We start from the raw sequence: 15,087 nt of genomic DNA, 5'->3' as shown, positions 1-15,087 counted from the left end.
CCCGACAATGTCCCTGTGACCGCCGGATGATCATGTAAGATAGAGGTGGTAGGGAAAGAAAAAAAAAAAAAAAAGATAAGAGCCAGGCAGAGAGGTAGAAGGAAAGAACGATTCCTTTCAAGATAAGAGTAACAATTACAGTGAGTAGAGGAGGAAGGCATGGGAGAGGGAATATGATTCGGTGAGGAGAGCCTCTTGTGAGGCACTTCTCCAGGAGAAGAGTGATGAGAAAGTGGGAAGTGACTGCATGTCTGTCTGTGCGTCGGCACTGCGTGTTTGTGTCGCACCTGTGTGTAGAGCGGCTCGTAGATGTCCACTCCGTTGTCCTTGCTCTGTTCGATGGGCGTGTTCTCGCGCTTCCAGATGAAGCGGGCGGGCGGGTTGGAGTTGACGGTGCAGCGCAGGAACACCGTCTTCTCCTGGTAGTAACTGCCACGCACATCGCTGATGGTCTGGTGCACCGTCAGCACCGGTTTGTCCAGGTCTGCAAAATGCAAAGAAAAAACAGAAGAGACTCAGAAATTGCTGCTGGGGGAAGAATATTGGTTATTACACTCAAGAAGCTAGTTCATTAAGGCCTCAGAATGAATCGTGGCAATGCACGCACACAAACGTACACAGAGAAAACCACACAGGGTGCAGTTTTATTAAAAGCACAAATTCTTCAGAGTATGTGTGGTTAAAGCTAGCTGGTAGATAGTCGACTTTTTTTGGGCACAGATGTAGGCAATATTATCTGTGGCAGGGATGGGGTTTGGTAACTGGGACAAAATTACTCACGGCGTTAAAAACAGCGTTAAGGTGCAAAAGTATCATGAAAAATAAAAGCTGTTTTTTGGCTGAATCGCCCATCCACACTGACCAAAACAGTCCAAACACTTGCCTATTGATCATTACTTCTAACGAGCGCAAATGTCCAAACAATCTGTCTATGTTTTGGCGTTCCCCTCTCTTGCTGTGGCTCTCACACACATCCTAGATCCCATTCCCCCACTTCCCTCGTTCCCCTCTGTCGTTTCCTCCATGGGAGCGTCATCTCCATTTCCTCCAGTGGATAAGATTTCAGCTGCTGTCACGAGCATGGAGGCTGCTCTCCCCTGCTTTCTGCCATCTCTCCAAAACTCACTGTCATTTTCACTCCTCATCACCGTCCCTCCCTCTCTATCCCTTCCTCCTCGCTCCTTCCCTCCATCTCTTAGAGGGCAGAGTTGTGTGTGTGTGTGCGCGCGCGTGTGTGTGTAATCCCGATTCTTTGCAGCCTAATTGGAACATTGAGGACTTCAAACCATCACGGGGACAATTTCTGCCAAGCCCAAGGCAGCACCTCTCCTCTTCTCTCCCTTTCTCTGTCCTGCCACCCCACTCCTCTCCTTCCCTCTGCCCTCCTCTCTTCTGCCCTATGCTCCTCTCTTCTCTCCCATCTCACCTGCTGTACTCTTATCGGGGAAGGCTTGGTGTGTGACATAGAAAAGAGGGGAGATGGGAGCGTAGCTAATATGTTACTTGACATCATCAGATGTGAGCGTGGCAGGGCCCCATGTGTTGGAGGAAGCAGAGTTGCATTTGTATTGGTTGGTGTTGCATCGGTGTGTCTTCCTCTTCCCACTTGTGAATGTTACAATTGAGAAAAACAATGTGTGGATAAATGTTGCGCTTGCTTTGCTGTTGAAAAGGGCACAGTTGTCTCCAACACACACACACACACACACACACACACACACACACACACACACACACACTGGACCTACATCAAAGTGTGTGCGGTCTCAGCATCGGAGCACTTTTGTGGTTTGAAGGTTAGAGCTCCAGGCTTTTGTCCCACTACTCTGTTTGATTGTTGCCTATGCAGGCAGACTGGCACAGAAACACACAGAGGCAGCTTGAACTACGGTGATTTCACATGGAGAAGTGACACCAACAACAAACTGGCAACCGCATGAGAGCAGTATTTTTCAGACTCTTGGTTCAGAAAAAAAAGGTCATGGCAAGATTTACCAATCCACAAGATGTGATATAAGTGTTTCTCATGCTGTTAAACTGGTCACAGCGCCTACGCAGAAATCGAGCCTGGATGTCAGAAGACAGAGGGGTGAGTCAGAGTGAGTGTGTCACTGAGGCTATCAAGTGACCACTTCTGTCTCATTAATTTAGCCCAACAATTCTGGTTCTGGTTTCCCAAAATCATTCTGGACAAACAAGGTTTTTACATGTATTGAAGGGTTTTAACTACATATTTCTAATTGTTTCAGTATTCTGACTCTGTATGTTGCCATACCATTACAAAAAAGTAAGGAAAGCTGAATATACTATAGCTGGCTAGTTAGGCAAGCAGACAAAAAAATGGAGCATACTCTGCAATGCCCTGCAAAATTGGTTTTCAGGAAGAATAGGGCAGGAGAAAAGGTTTGAAAACCACTGAAGTCAGAAAATGAAGACAGAAAATGTCCCAGTTGGAGTGTTATGCTATCACAGTGGCAGAATAAACCTCCCTTATTCAATGCTATGTTTATGAAAAAGGTGTTGGTTTTACCACGGGGGCTTCTTAAAATGATAACCCATACTGCTTCCAGTCTTGATCATGCATTTTATATTCTATGTCATTCAAATTCCTTACATTGGTTGCCATGGTATAAGTCTTCCATTATGGATCTATTCTGGGTCTATTGTGAATTAGTTTACACCTCCACCTATGTTTTTTGAAGGGTGTAAAGTAGCACAGAATCTGAACAGTAGTCACGATTTGTGGAAAAAATCTGAACTACATTTTGAAACATTCTCAATATACAAAGTACAATGACGGAGCTGCTGACTCTCGTGCTGTGAGCTAGTTTTATATTTTACTACGACAATAGAGGATGCCATAGAAACTTTATATTGTTTCCCATTATTCTCCATTAGACAACTCTGTTCTCTCTGAAGCGTTCACCTGTTTTCATTCCTTTTATCTCCCTGTGAACACTCTCATTTATAAAAAAAAAAAAAAGACAGCCCACAGCTTGGGACAATAGGCCCAGCAGGAAGCCGGACAGCGGATCTCAAGTGAAGTACCTCCAATCTGTCTGTCAGGCTATGCCAGCAACAGGCCCTCCAACCTGGGCAGCCATCAAAGGCAGCCTCCCCTGTCTTGGTGCTACCAGATGTGTGTGTATGTATGAGATACTGAGAGAGAGAGTATGTGTGCATGCATACTTGCATTTGAGTATATGTGTATGTGTGTGTGTGTGTGTGTGTGTGTGTGTGTGTGTGTGTGTGTGTTCATCCCTGATCAGTGGAGGCTTTCTATATGATCTTAATAGACCCCAGCGCTTGCAGCACAAGGGGAATCCAGGTTGACTCATGCTGAGTTATAATAACTCTGTGTGTGTGTGTGTGTGTGTGTGTGTGTGTGTGTGTGTGTGTGTAGGTGTGTTTGTGTGAGTGTGTGTGTGACTGTCTGCTGTCATTCTGTCTGTTCCTTCCCACTACACTGTTAAGTGCAGAGAAAGTGAAAGTGAGATTGACACAGAGAGGCGCAGAGCAATGCAGGTAGTTTCTCACAAGAATATTAAGTAGCTGCAAATGGACCAATACTGTACAGTCACTCAGATGCCCACGTTTTTGCAGAGTGTTCCACTTGTGCTTCAATTTGCTTTTTGCTCTATACATCCTGTAACTCTGACAGAGAGTTTAAGAGTTTTTCCATTGCATAAGTACCATGTTGTACCCACATTAGACCTAGGCTACTGTGTGTGACACAGTACCGGCACACTTTGGTTTTGCATTGGAATGCTGAGCAGATATTGCTTGCATGTCATCAAAACACAAAAACATATCATACTCTGCCAGTATATGAGCATCGTATGGTGCATTACACTTGTGCAATGGAAAAACCTTGCATTTCTTTTATCCTGAAACCAACTTTTAAAAAACCCAGCTGTGACTATTCACCCTTAAGATAGCTGGACCAGAAGCAATCTCTTAGTTTCAGCACTTTGCATTCACTAAATAAATTGAATCCTTACTTTCAAAATGCCTTTACTGAGGTAATGGGTGTGACGATGACAACACTTTCACAGCAATACATCCACAGTAGCGTTTCCACATGGCAATTTTGCTGATAAGTTTTCATAAGCCAGGCTCCCAGGGTGAGTCTAAATTTACGCAATTTAGGCCCTTAAGTAAATAGAGACACAAGATGAAACTGCAAGTGAACAGAAATACAATATGAAACTTTAATGAAGCTTCTGATTTCCCCAAAGTCCTGCCTTTGCACACTGCTTGGATCAATTCCCCTGCACTGCTATTGTTAGCCACATCTTTGTAATGTACATCTACATTTCCAAATTTCCAGTCATTTAGGCGGTCTGGCATTGCTTCCCGCTTAGACACCAGACAATTGTGCTGGCAGCAAAACATTTTGTTTCTCCTTTAAAACATGATAGTTTGGACAAAAGCATGTTGATAAAGCTCAGCATCACATCGTCCAATGCCTTGTTCAGTTCAATTACCGTTAAATTAAATCAGAGCAAAGTAATGGGAAAAAATGATGGAAATGCATTTATGGATGGCAACACCAAACTGAATAATTAATGAAACAGTAGATAAAAAAGAAACAAACTAAAACATTAAATACTTTTAACAACTCATGACAGCAAATGGGAAATAGTCTTATTTGACCCTCCAGAAATCATTTTCTAAAGTATCTTGGCAGTCTATATTCCAACACAAACCCAGTGGCCAGAAACCTAGGAGTAGTTTTTGACAGTGACTTGACTTTTAAAGAACAGGTAAAGAGAGTATTGCAGTTGTGTTTCCTACAACTGAGAAATAAACTTTTTAAAAAAAAACTATCGTTTAGACCACTGCAACTCCCTCTGTTTCTGCCTCTCAAAAGTCACTCTCACGTATCAAAAGTCACTCTCATGTATCAAAAGTCACTCTCACGTATCAAAAGTCACTCTCACGTATCAAAAGTCACTCTCACGTATCAAAAGTCACTCTCATGTATCAAAAGTCACTCTCATGTATCAAAAGTCACTCTCACGTATCAAAAGTCACTCTCACGTATCAAAAGTCACTCTCATGTATCAAAAGTCACTCTCACGTATCAAAAGTCACTCTCATGTATCAAAAGTCACTCTCACGTATCAAAAGTCACTCTCATGTATCAAAAGTCATCCTCAGGTATCCAGCTTGTTTGAATGCAGCGGCTAGGATTTTAACTGGTGCCAAACAAAGAGACAATATAACCCCAATTTCAGCATCTCTCCACTGGTTAACAGTTAGACAGAATTGATTTTTAATCTAATGTATAAAGTGCAGGTAGGTCTGGCCCCTAGCTACACTGCAGACCTCTTAGTTCCCTATGAACATGAGCAGAGTAAGACTCTTCTGACTGTTCCCCAGTCTATACTCCAGACTAAAGTATTTATTCTTCTTGCAACCTATTCTCTCCTGACTGTGTTTCCTATTTTATCTTATGTATTTTACTTTTCTTGTTTTTATGGCTTCCTGTAAAGCATTTTGTAAAAACTCTGCTATTATTTATCGAATATTTATCTAGTTAAAGTGTATTTATGTATTTGTTGACAAAATAGTAGCAGAAAACCTTCTGCACGCACCTTTGACTTCATAAAAAAAGATTTTGTTTTTTGTAGCATTTTTTTTTATCTGTAAATTTGCTGTCATTTTGGCTCTGTTAAACATACATTTCCTTAGAACCACTTATGAATAAATCTGACTTGACTTCATTTGAAAATGTTTGATAAAGAAAATAAGAAAAAAAACTAGCAAACTGTCTTATCTGCCTGATAGTACACAAATTACTTCAACGAGGGCAGATTCAACATTTCTTGATTAGGTGAATCCACGGCACCCACGTCCCATCAGACAAGCTGTGTGTTAATGGAATTCCTTTATCATTTAGAAAACATCATCAGGCATTCTCCATCTGTTTGCTAGTAATATTTTCAGGTCTCAATCCATCTCAATTTATTAAAAAGTGGCGTAGGAAACCCTTCTCATACAAAGTATGTGCTGCAAAATGTACTACTGTCTGCTAATCAAGGTAGCAAGATATCCGACTGGAGCATTACATTCTTCTGAAATGTATTCCCCAAAGGTTTATACAGGGTGCATTTTTGGTCAGGTATTTTGGTTATGTTTGCTTTTGAAAATTTACTTAATAGAGAGACAAAATTGTGTTTGTTGTTTCAATGCAAATTTCATTATCCAATCATGCCAGAACGCATTAACTGGCAGGACGAGACGCTTCCTGGACCGACACACTCCCTAGGTGGCCAGACTCATTTTGTGATCAGAATTACAAACTCTGGACACAATCTAGTCACAATGTGCATAAGCAATGTAAACCGACAGAGAGGAAGTATGGGTAGAAGTAAAACTGACAGGGATCTAAATAACAGCCATAGGAGTTGTGTAACAGACCCTGAAATGTGTCCGCATAACATCAGCTCTTTATGATCGTACCTCAAAAATCACACTGAAGTGACCGGTGTAACTGTGGCCTACGATGGAAACTGCGCTTTATTCAGAACCGGGGTTGACCGAGTTGAATGTGTTTGCGTAACACGTTGACCTCTGCTGGGTGCTTTCCCCTGGAGGAGGGCGCCCTGGACTCCAAATCCTCTTTGATTTCCAATAACACGTCCTGTACTCTAATAGCTCTCTAGGAGTAGACGGCCATTAGGGGACCAAAGAGGATATGACAGGTTCAATTGAGTGTGAGCGTGCAGTGGAGGGGGATAGGGTGCGGTGCGCGTGTGTGTGGGGGATGGCAGGGGGCAGTGTGTGTGTGTGTGTGTGTGTGTGTGTGTGTGTGTGCGTGTGTACCTGATAGATAAGATGTTGTACAACACAGAAAAGCTAGAGTATTATTCTCTCCAATAAAGACCATCCGCAAACACTATAGTTGAATGAAGGTCAATGCAGCATTGATATCCATTTGCATTGTACTAAATAAGAAAGAAAGACTGCATGTACTTAAGAAAGAGAAGGAAGTAACACTCTGTATTCGTGCTTAACAGATATTACCGAAACAGCATGAGCTCTAAAGCAAAGAACTAAACAAACACAGGTGAATGGACGTTGATACTTTATTACAGTATCACCTGCACTACCATTGGGAGCCTGTGTTCAACTCAGTAAATTTAATGAAGGGAATCTTCTTCTTCAAAACCTGAAAAACCTTTGGCATGAGAAATCACAACCTACAACATCCGACCTGCAGCAGGGTGAGTGGGGAGACGGCCCTTCAACCAGACGATGCAGGTTCAAGCTCCATATCGGCAAGCATCTGCCCCAAGCATGTGTCCCCGAGCAAGACACCGGATCCCTTTTAGCTCCACTTCTGTAGCTGACTTTGCACTCTGACCTCCCTGAGGGCGGATGCTCCTCTGTCAGAGCGGTTTGAGCATTTATTTTGTTTGTTCTACGGTTTTATGTCAGCTAAATCCTTCATTCCCACTGCAATAACCATTTTTCAATAAGGAATATACAACACTGTGCACTACGGCTGAAAGATATTGACAAAAATTCTAATTGCGATTATTTGACAGAATATTGCAATTGCGATTTAAACGTTTTTCTTGTCATACATTAATTAGAACTTGTACAATTGTTTCATTTGATTCATGGACCAAAGATTACCCGCAGCACTAAAATACTTTGTTTAGAAATCCATTTTGGATGCAACTCTCCCTTGAAGCTGCAATAAGCAACATTTTCTGACCACTAGAGGGTGACAGAAACTGCAACACATTTGTAAATAAAGCACAGCAAAGCCACTGCACTACAGAGGCCTACTAAGGACAAACTTATCAAATCACCGTGCATAAAGGCTAACAGCTAAGTCTTGCTGGTTACCAGTCCCTCTTTTTTAACCTTCTCCTGCTGAAGGTTACATGTCCCACACAAGTGAAGAGGTAGGTAGCAAGTTTACTAGTTTAACAAGTACACTTGCTTGCTTCATTGATTCTGCCATTACTGTCATCGATTCTTGGCGCCTCCCTTTAAACAGCGAGGGAAGTGCCAAGCTAGTTTTAAAAAAATGGAAAGCCATTGAATGGACCGGGAGGAGCTTCGTTCCAGAGCAGAAACTTGAACTTAAATTTTTTTTTTTTTTAAAACACAGCTGGCCTGTGTGTAAGGGATATTGGTTTATATCATTATGTCTTAATGAAATCTCCACATAGCACACATTAGTTACAGGATTGGTTATAAGGTCTGATATTGCTTATTGCGGGTTTAAACAATTAATTGCAGCCTCTGCGATTTGGAAATTGCAGAAGTTCATATTGTGATTTTGTTTTTTTCGATTAAATGTTCAGCTCTATATGCACCTTCTCATAACTGTGTCCATTGTTGGTTGTTGTTTGTTGTCGTGTTTCTTTTTAAGCTTGTGCTTTATGTGTTTTTATGAGCCTTGTCAAAGATGATTTTCTGTCATGGGATGGACAATAAAGTCTTCTGGATCTGAATCTGAATCCCTGTGGAGAAGGGCTAATGAAACAAAAAAATCCCCAGGAATAACTAAAGTTTTTACTGACTTTTGAGCAGATGGAATTAGAAGTGAATTGACCCCGGCCCTGCATAGGGGCAAAACAGATCTCAGTTCATATTAAAACGCATCATAATCAATAGTATGCAGCCCACACTTTTGACGTGAATGAACAGAATCTGTCCATTGATTGAATGCAGTTTGCAACTACACTGAGTATCCAGAGGTGTTATGGCTGTATATGGGCACAATAGCCTTATTAGCACATTTTTGCCTGTGCAATGATGCAAGCTTGGTCAAATACTTGTTACAGCGGCTTACACCAGTTAAATAGATTTATAAAAAGCAACCAAATCTCACTGAAGGCAAATCCACTTTTTGTGACAATGAAAACAAAGTCAGTGTTTTCTCATGGGTAGTTATGCGCCGGGCATTTTGATGCAATCTTAACTGACGCATGACAGCTGAGAAGCCCAAACAACACTGAGTTTGTTAGCCATTGAGATAGATAACAGCTGTCCTCACAAGACCTGTTTAGAGTCCACACGCATTTCAGCCTACAGTAATGGCCAATAATATACAAGCTACAGAAAAAAAGCACCAACTCTCTCTCTCTCTCTCTCTCTCTCTCTCTCTCTCTCTCTCGTGCCCACTCACATGGATTACACCCTGACATAAAGCCGACCATACAAATGCCATTTCTCTCTCTCTCACACACACACACACACACACACACACACACACACACACACACACACACTTACACACTGGGAGTTAAAAGCACATTTCCTTCTTATACCCACCACACACAAAAAAGTAAAAAAAACAAAAAAAAACAAGCACTAACTATCACACAAACACACACACATGAATGCACATAGCCACATGCCCATGCACACACTCTCTCTCTCTCTCTCACACACACACACACACAAAAAGAAAAGCTGTGCATACAGAGAGGCACAAACAGAGGCAGACTTGCCGTTTGATCCAGCTTCACGTCTCGTCAATTATTCAGCATTCTGCTCATAGACATCGCCTTAAAGAGGGCATGAAACATGCACGAGGCCCACATTTGGAAATAACGAGAACATTGCCTCTGTTTAAAATGCAATGCTGAGAAGTAAAGATTGATTTAGGGTGATTTTCTCCACTCAGTTTTCAGTGAAAACAAAAATCACTGGTCTTTTGCCTGCCTGAGAGTAATACATCAAGAAATCAAATACCAGCCAGAATCTCAGAGTCAATGCAGTGACTTTCATTAGCTTCACATCAACCAAATTAACCTGAGTGTCCATCAAAAAAAAACAATATTATGTTCTGATCCAACCAGTGTCCTCCAGAAAGTTAAAGAAAAGTTTTAAGGACTGCTATGCCAATAATAATAACAATAATAATAATAATATTGCATTTTGATTATAACACACTCCTCATGGAAACAAATCTCAAAATGCTACAGGAAACAGATTATTAATAGCAGGTAGATGCAACAGGAAAGAAAAAGAAACGCAAAACGATCATTAAAAAAGTGGTGGTGGGCTATTTGTAATTTGCAGAAAACGCCATTCTGTAGAGAAAGGTGTTTACACTAGTTTAAAAAAATCCCTCAGGTAATCGGCCAATTATTTCTACAGACGGGGGCATGGAGTGAAACCACTCTGTTTGGTTATCATTGTCATAAAAGGATAATTGTAGTCTTGTTCGGCATGGAGACTATTTTCCTATTATTTTCCATTATATCAATCCATTCTGAACGAAATTGTCAGTTGCTTCACTATAGAGCTACATATGTCTCACTTGCCTGAGCGTGTGACTCTCTAATACAGTCCTATAGTGAAAATTATCCTTTAACCTTATTCATGTTTCAACACATACAGCAGTCTGCCTTTGGATATCACATCTTGTGTTTCATCTTGTGTTGTTATGTTTTATGGCAAGGCACAAGTACACGTTGTGTTAAGAAGAAATACACAATCTGTCTTGTCCCAAACTACACTCATGAATTTGCTGAAAATGGCACATTTTCATCGTGCCAGAGCGTTGTGTACAGGCCTTAATTATGCTTTTGTCAGCAACGAGCCTGGGAAATGATATTAAACATTCATGATGGTGTGACTATTATTTTAGGCCATAAAAGACTAATTTGGGCATGGGTGTTTACCATGAGCGTGACAGTGTAGCTGTACAGCGGTGGTGACAGCAAAGAGGGTGTTAAGGGACAAAGAGGCACAGTTCACTCACTCAGCCTCCGGGCTAAAACACACACACACACACACACACACACACACACACACACACACACGGCCACACACATGCGAAAACACACACATGCATGTAAAAACATCCACAAAGACACACACACTCATATACCCCCCCACACACACTCATACACAAGCATGCACTCACAAACAAACACACACGCGTGCACACACTCTCCTCTAGGCCATAATAACACATGAATCTCAGTTCCCTCGCTGCGGCCCCCGAGGGCAAAAACAAAAAGTCCTTCCATGTCCCTGTAAGTGCCTTCCGAAGTTATCTACGGGGAGCAGACCAGATACAGGATGCCCTTCTAAGTCTTTCTGTGGTCATATGGACGTCTGGGTCATGGTGTAACAGCTGGGTTCCATGGATTGCTGTGCGGGCGCCGTTTTGATGCCAGCTTTGAAACGAGCATGATGCCAACAAGGATCCACATGCTTAGGTACCACTGAAGGTTGCACACACATTCATCCAGTTCTCATAAACACGCACATGCACTTATGCCAGTGCATCCCCATACACATATATATGAGTGCAAGCAGCCACAAACTCTCTCTCTCTCTCTCTCTCTGTCTCACCCACACACACGCGCACACACACACACACTTGTGAGCACAGCCAGACGACAGATGTGTAGTGGCCAACCCTTTGGCTTGTATATTTAATTAGCTTTGTGGCATCCAGGGCACTGTGGACCACAGCAATAGAGCATATGGACTCTGCACACACACACACACACACACACATACACACATACACACAGAGCTGGTGCTGCTCTTAAAATTATTGAATTTGTGAGATTGCTTGTGTTGTATTGTATTGTGTTGTTACACTAACACTGCACTCAGAGGCAATCTGCACAATGAACTTATTATAACCCACACTCTGCCACTTCTGTGGATTCCTGCTCAGACGCTCAAATGGTATTTTGGCACAACTTCACTTCCATTGTCTCCTGGTTAATGTCATGTTCAAAGAGTGAGGCGGTTGTCAAGATATCTGTTGGATTGAAACCACAAAATGCTGCTGCTCCTTGAATATCATCACCAGCCTCAGTGACTGGGCTATTTCGGTGAGATGGTTGTTTATATTTGTGGTAACTGCATCAATTGCCAGTACATTAAGAATGAGAAGTCTTTCAGTCATCCAGTGAATGGACACAGAATAGTCCATGTGGTCAGATATGCATTGGTGAAACATCCTGTCTGCTCGAAGAAGGCGTCACAGAACACAAGAGTTCTATCAAAACAAATGACATAACTAATCCAGTTGCAAACTGGGCATCGCATGTCCTCCTTCTTCTTTATAGGTACTGAATAACCCACCCAAAGAGGAGGTAGTGTTAACCGCCTCAGAAAACAGAGGGGTGCCTTTTGGATATTTCATCTAAGCTGCTGTAACATGTAGGTAGTGAATAGGTGGGCTTGTGGATTGTCACATGACCACATCCTATGTTTCTGTATCGCCTAATGAAGCTGTATGTTTAATCATCTATTGGCTGTTATTCCCATTGTCTGTTATTTTAGTTGATTTTAGTGTGCTTTTTTTATTTATAATGAATGTAGCCGTTTGCTTTCAGCTGAATTGTCAGTTTTACTAATAAATCTTTGTTCTCATTATTGCAAGTGTTGCTGGAATTCCCTCTTTTCCCCAGATTCCCCTTCAGATGTCGAGTGTGTCTGTTTAAGATGTCAAAGTCAAATTTCAAAAAACAAATTACAAATATAATACAACAATAGATTAGAAATACAAGCGATACAATACAAATAGATTGTAGATTGTGGATACAGATATTATTGAAGTTGTGTGGATAAATAAAGACATTTGTGCTACAAGTGTGGTAATACTGCGTCTAAAGCTTTGCTATAAATCTAACTCAATGTCCACTACTGTCATCCCCTCACAGTTTTCTTCCTCAGGACATACAGCTAGGGTCAGCCCAATAATATATGGTTATATGTTATGCCAAAAGGCAGAACATAAATGATGGGGGATTGGGGGAAAACTGTGTGACATGATATAATGAGTAAGGCCCAGCTGACCCCTAATGGAAACCAGGATACAGACCCCCTCATTACCTAGGCTGACCTTCCTCACACATTGAGTGGGCATTACTACTAATGTCTCACCGATGTCTTTAGGCGACACTGCAGTCACATAAATGATTTATTTACTGTGGGCATGAGGGAAAGGTCCTTCCCTCTGACCTTTATGACCTTTGCAAGGCTTTATAGGGTCAGAGGTCGTAGACTAGTCTGAGTTTCCATAGTGATGTAATATAATGAGCTCAACCATCAATGCTGGAGTCAGTGCACTCGTTACATTTTTCGACTCATTTTCTTGACAAATACCGGTACTACCAGTAAATACTGATATCAGATACTATATTCAATGGTGCAGGATATTGCAGGAATTGAGTGTAACTCAAGCCTACAGATAGATAGATAGATAGATAGATAGATAGTCTGGTGATAAAGTAGACTTTTGAGTGTCGAGTTGGAATGCACACATGCTGTTATTAACTTAATCCACTGTTGCTGGCCAACTTATTTTCCTCCTCTATTGTCATCAGCATTTAAAATGGCAATGTATCACTAATTCAGGCTCAGGTTGGATAAAGTTTGTGATTTCAGTGTGTCCTCAAGTGTCAGGGTGGCGAGCTGAAAGAAAGGGATCATGGCAACAGATGTTACTATGAATCTCTTGAGACAGAAACATCTGTAGTTTGTCAGTAGTTAGATAGTAGATTTGTCTAAGTTCATATGACAGTATTATCGAGAGAGAGAGAGAGAGAGAGAGAGAGAGAGAGAGGGAGAGAGAGAGGGAGAGATCTTAGGCAGATCTGACTGTGTCTGACCTTACAGGAAGGACAAGATTCAGAATCCCCTCTCTTGCAGTAAAAATCACACCCCAAGTCTCTTCCACACTTGCATCTTTACTCCCCAAAACCGAAATGTAACTAACCACGCTCAGTCCACAAACGGCCCTCCATGCGTCATTTTGCAAACTGCCCCACAGCGAAACTCTTCACAGAGCTTATTGGGCAATGCTTTGAGTGAGGATAAGCTGCTCTGCCTCTGGCTCCGATGGTTATTGCCTACTCTCCAAACTGATTTGTGTGGCATTCCCTCACCACCACCAACTCCGCCTGCACTCCAAAAGTGCTGAGCTAGCCCACGACTCTTAACAGAATTTAACACCGTGGGTCTGTGGTAGTGCACCCACCGGATACCCATTTCACATTTTTTTTGTTAGGTTTATTTTCTCCTTTCTTTACTTATTTATCTGTTTGTGTCTCTTCCAGTTTTTTCTGTGCTTCCCTACTTTTTCTACCAAGGCTGATTATTTCCCCAGGCTGGAGACCTTGCAGAAGTTTTACTGACCTGTTTGGAGCTGATGTGAAACTGATTTTGGGCTGGGGAGTAAAAGTCCTGTATTATTCACTCTCCATGTCTGATTTCGGGCTGGGGTTAAAAGCTCCATATTATTCATTTAATGTGTTTTCAAAAGTACTATTCCCCTGGATAATAAAAACATGCTTTTTTATTTATAGTGCAGTTAAATAGGGTATTTCTTCAATGATTATGAAGAATGAATTCTCACCTTCAGAAAAAGATTACTGCAATAATAGATTGTGTCTTTATTTTGACATTCAAAATATTTGCCATGTATGTGCAGTATGTAAGTGTGTATGTATGTACTGTAAGTATGTATTCATGCATGTATGCACTGTATGTATGTAATATGTACGTGTTGTTTCACAAACAAATACTGCAGTAACATGTTTTTAAGATGCAATGAAAGCAAGGCCACTGAGTAGCATAAGCGAGCCACCTACATTTCACGACCAACTGTCTCCCCTCCATCGCTCTATACAATATTCTCTATATCTAATCTTTTCTGTATTCCTCAGTCTCTGGAATCTCTGTATTCATCCAATCACTATTTCAAGCACTTTTCTGCCAAGGCTGGATATTTCCTCAGATTGAAAGAGGCAGCTTCTTCAGCTCCCGTTTTCAACTGTCGGAAAACAGATTTTAGGGTTAGGGATAAGTAATTGCTTCCTCTGTTGAAGCTGAAGTTGATTTTGGTTTATTTGCTCCTTTGATTAGTTATTTATCTGTTTATGTATCTGGCAGCTTCCTCTCAGTTCCTCTTCCCTTCTCCAACTAGACGGTCTATAGTGTATTTTCCACACAGGCTGACAGAGAATCATGCAGGGAAGCTACTCACATACTACCACCGACTTTCTTTATTCCTTCAGTGTTTTTCTAGAATTCTCTAATCTTGGTCTTTTCTATATTTCATGGCCTTCTAATCCTCTAGTC

At 41.5% G+C, this 15,087-nt stretch overlaps 1 protein-coding gene across 1 annotated transcript in view; it reads right to left on the bottom strand.

The window, feature by feature from the left end:
- mdga1 (MAM domain containing glycosylphosphatidylinositol anchor 1) overlaps positions 1–15,087 on the bottom strand; it is a 187,054-nt gene that overhangs the window by 66,610 nt on the left and 105,357 nt on the right. The window contains exon 4 of the mRNA XM_071900079.2: positions 288–484. Coding sequence (XP_071756180.1) covers positions 288–484 — 197 coding nt within the window. The remainder of the gene's footprint in view (positions 1–287; positions 485–15,087) is intronic.

Source organism: Centroberyx gerrardi, chromosome 1, assembly GCF_048128805.1.
Source record: "Centroberyx gerrardi isolate f3 chromosome 1, fCenGer3.hap1.cur.20231027, whole genome shotgun sequence".
In the NCBI taxonomy this organism is placed as follows: Eukaryota; Metazoa; Chordata; class Actinopteri; order Beryciformes; family Berycidae; genus Centroberyx; species Centroberyx gerrardi.
This window is presented reverse-complemented; position numbering and strand designations above follow the sequence as displayed.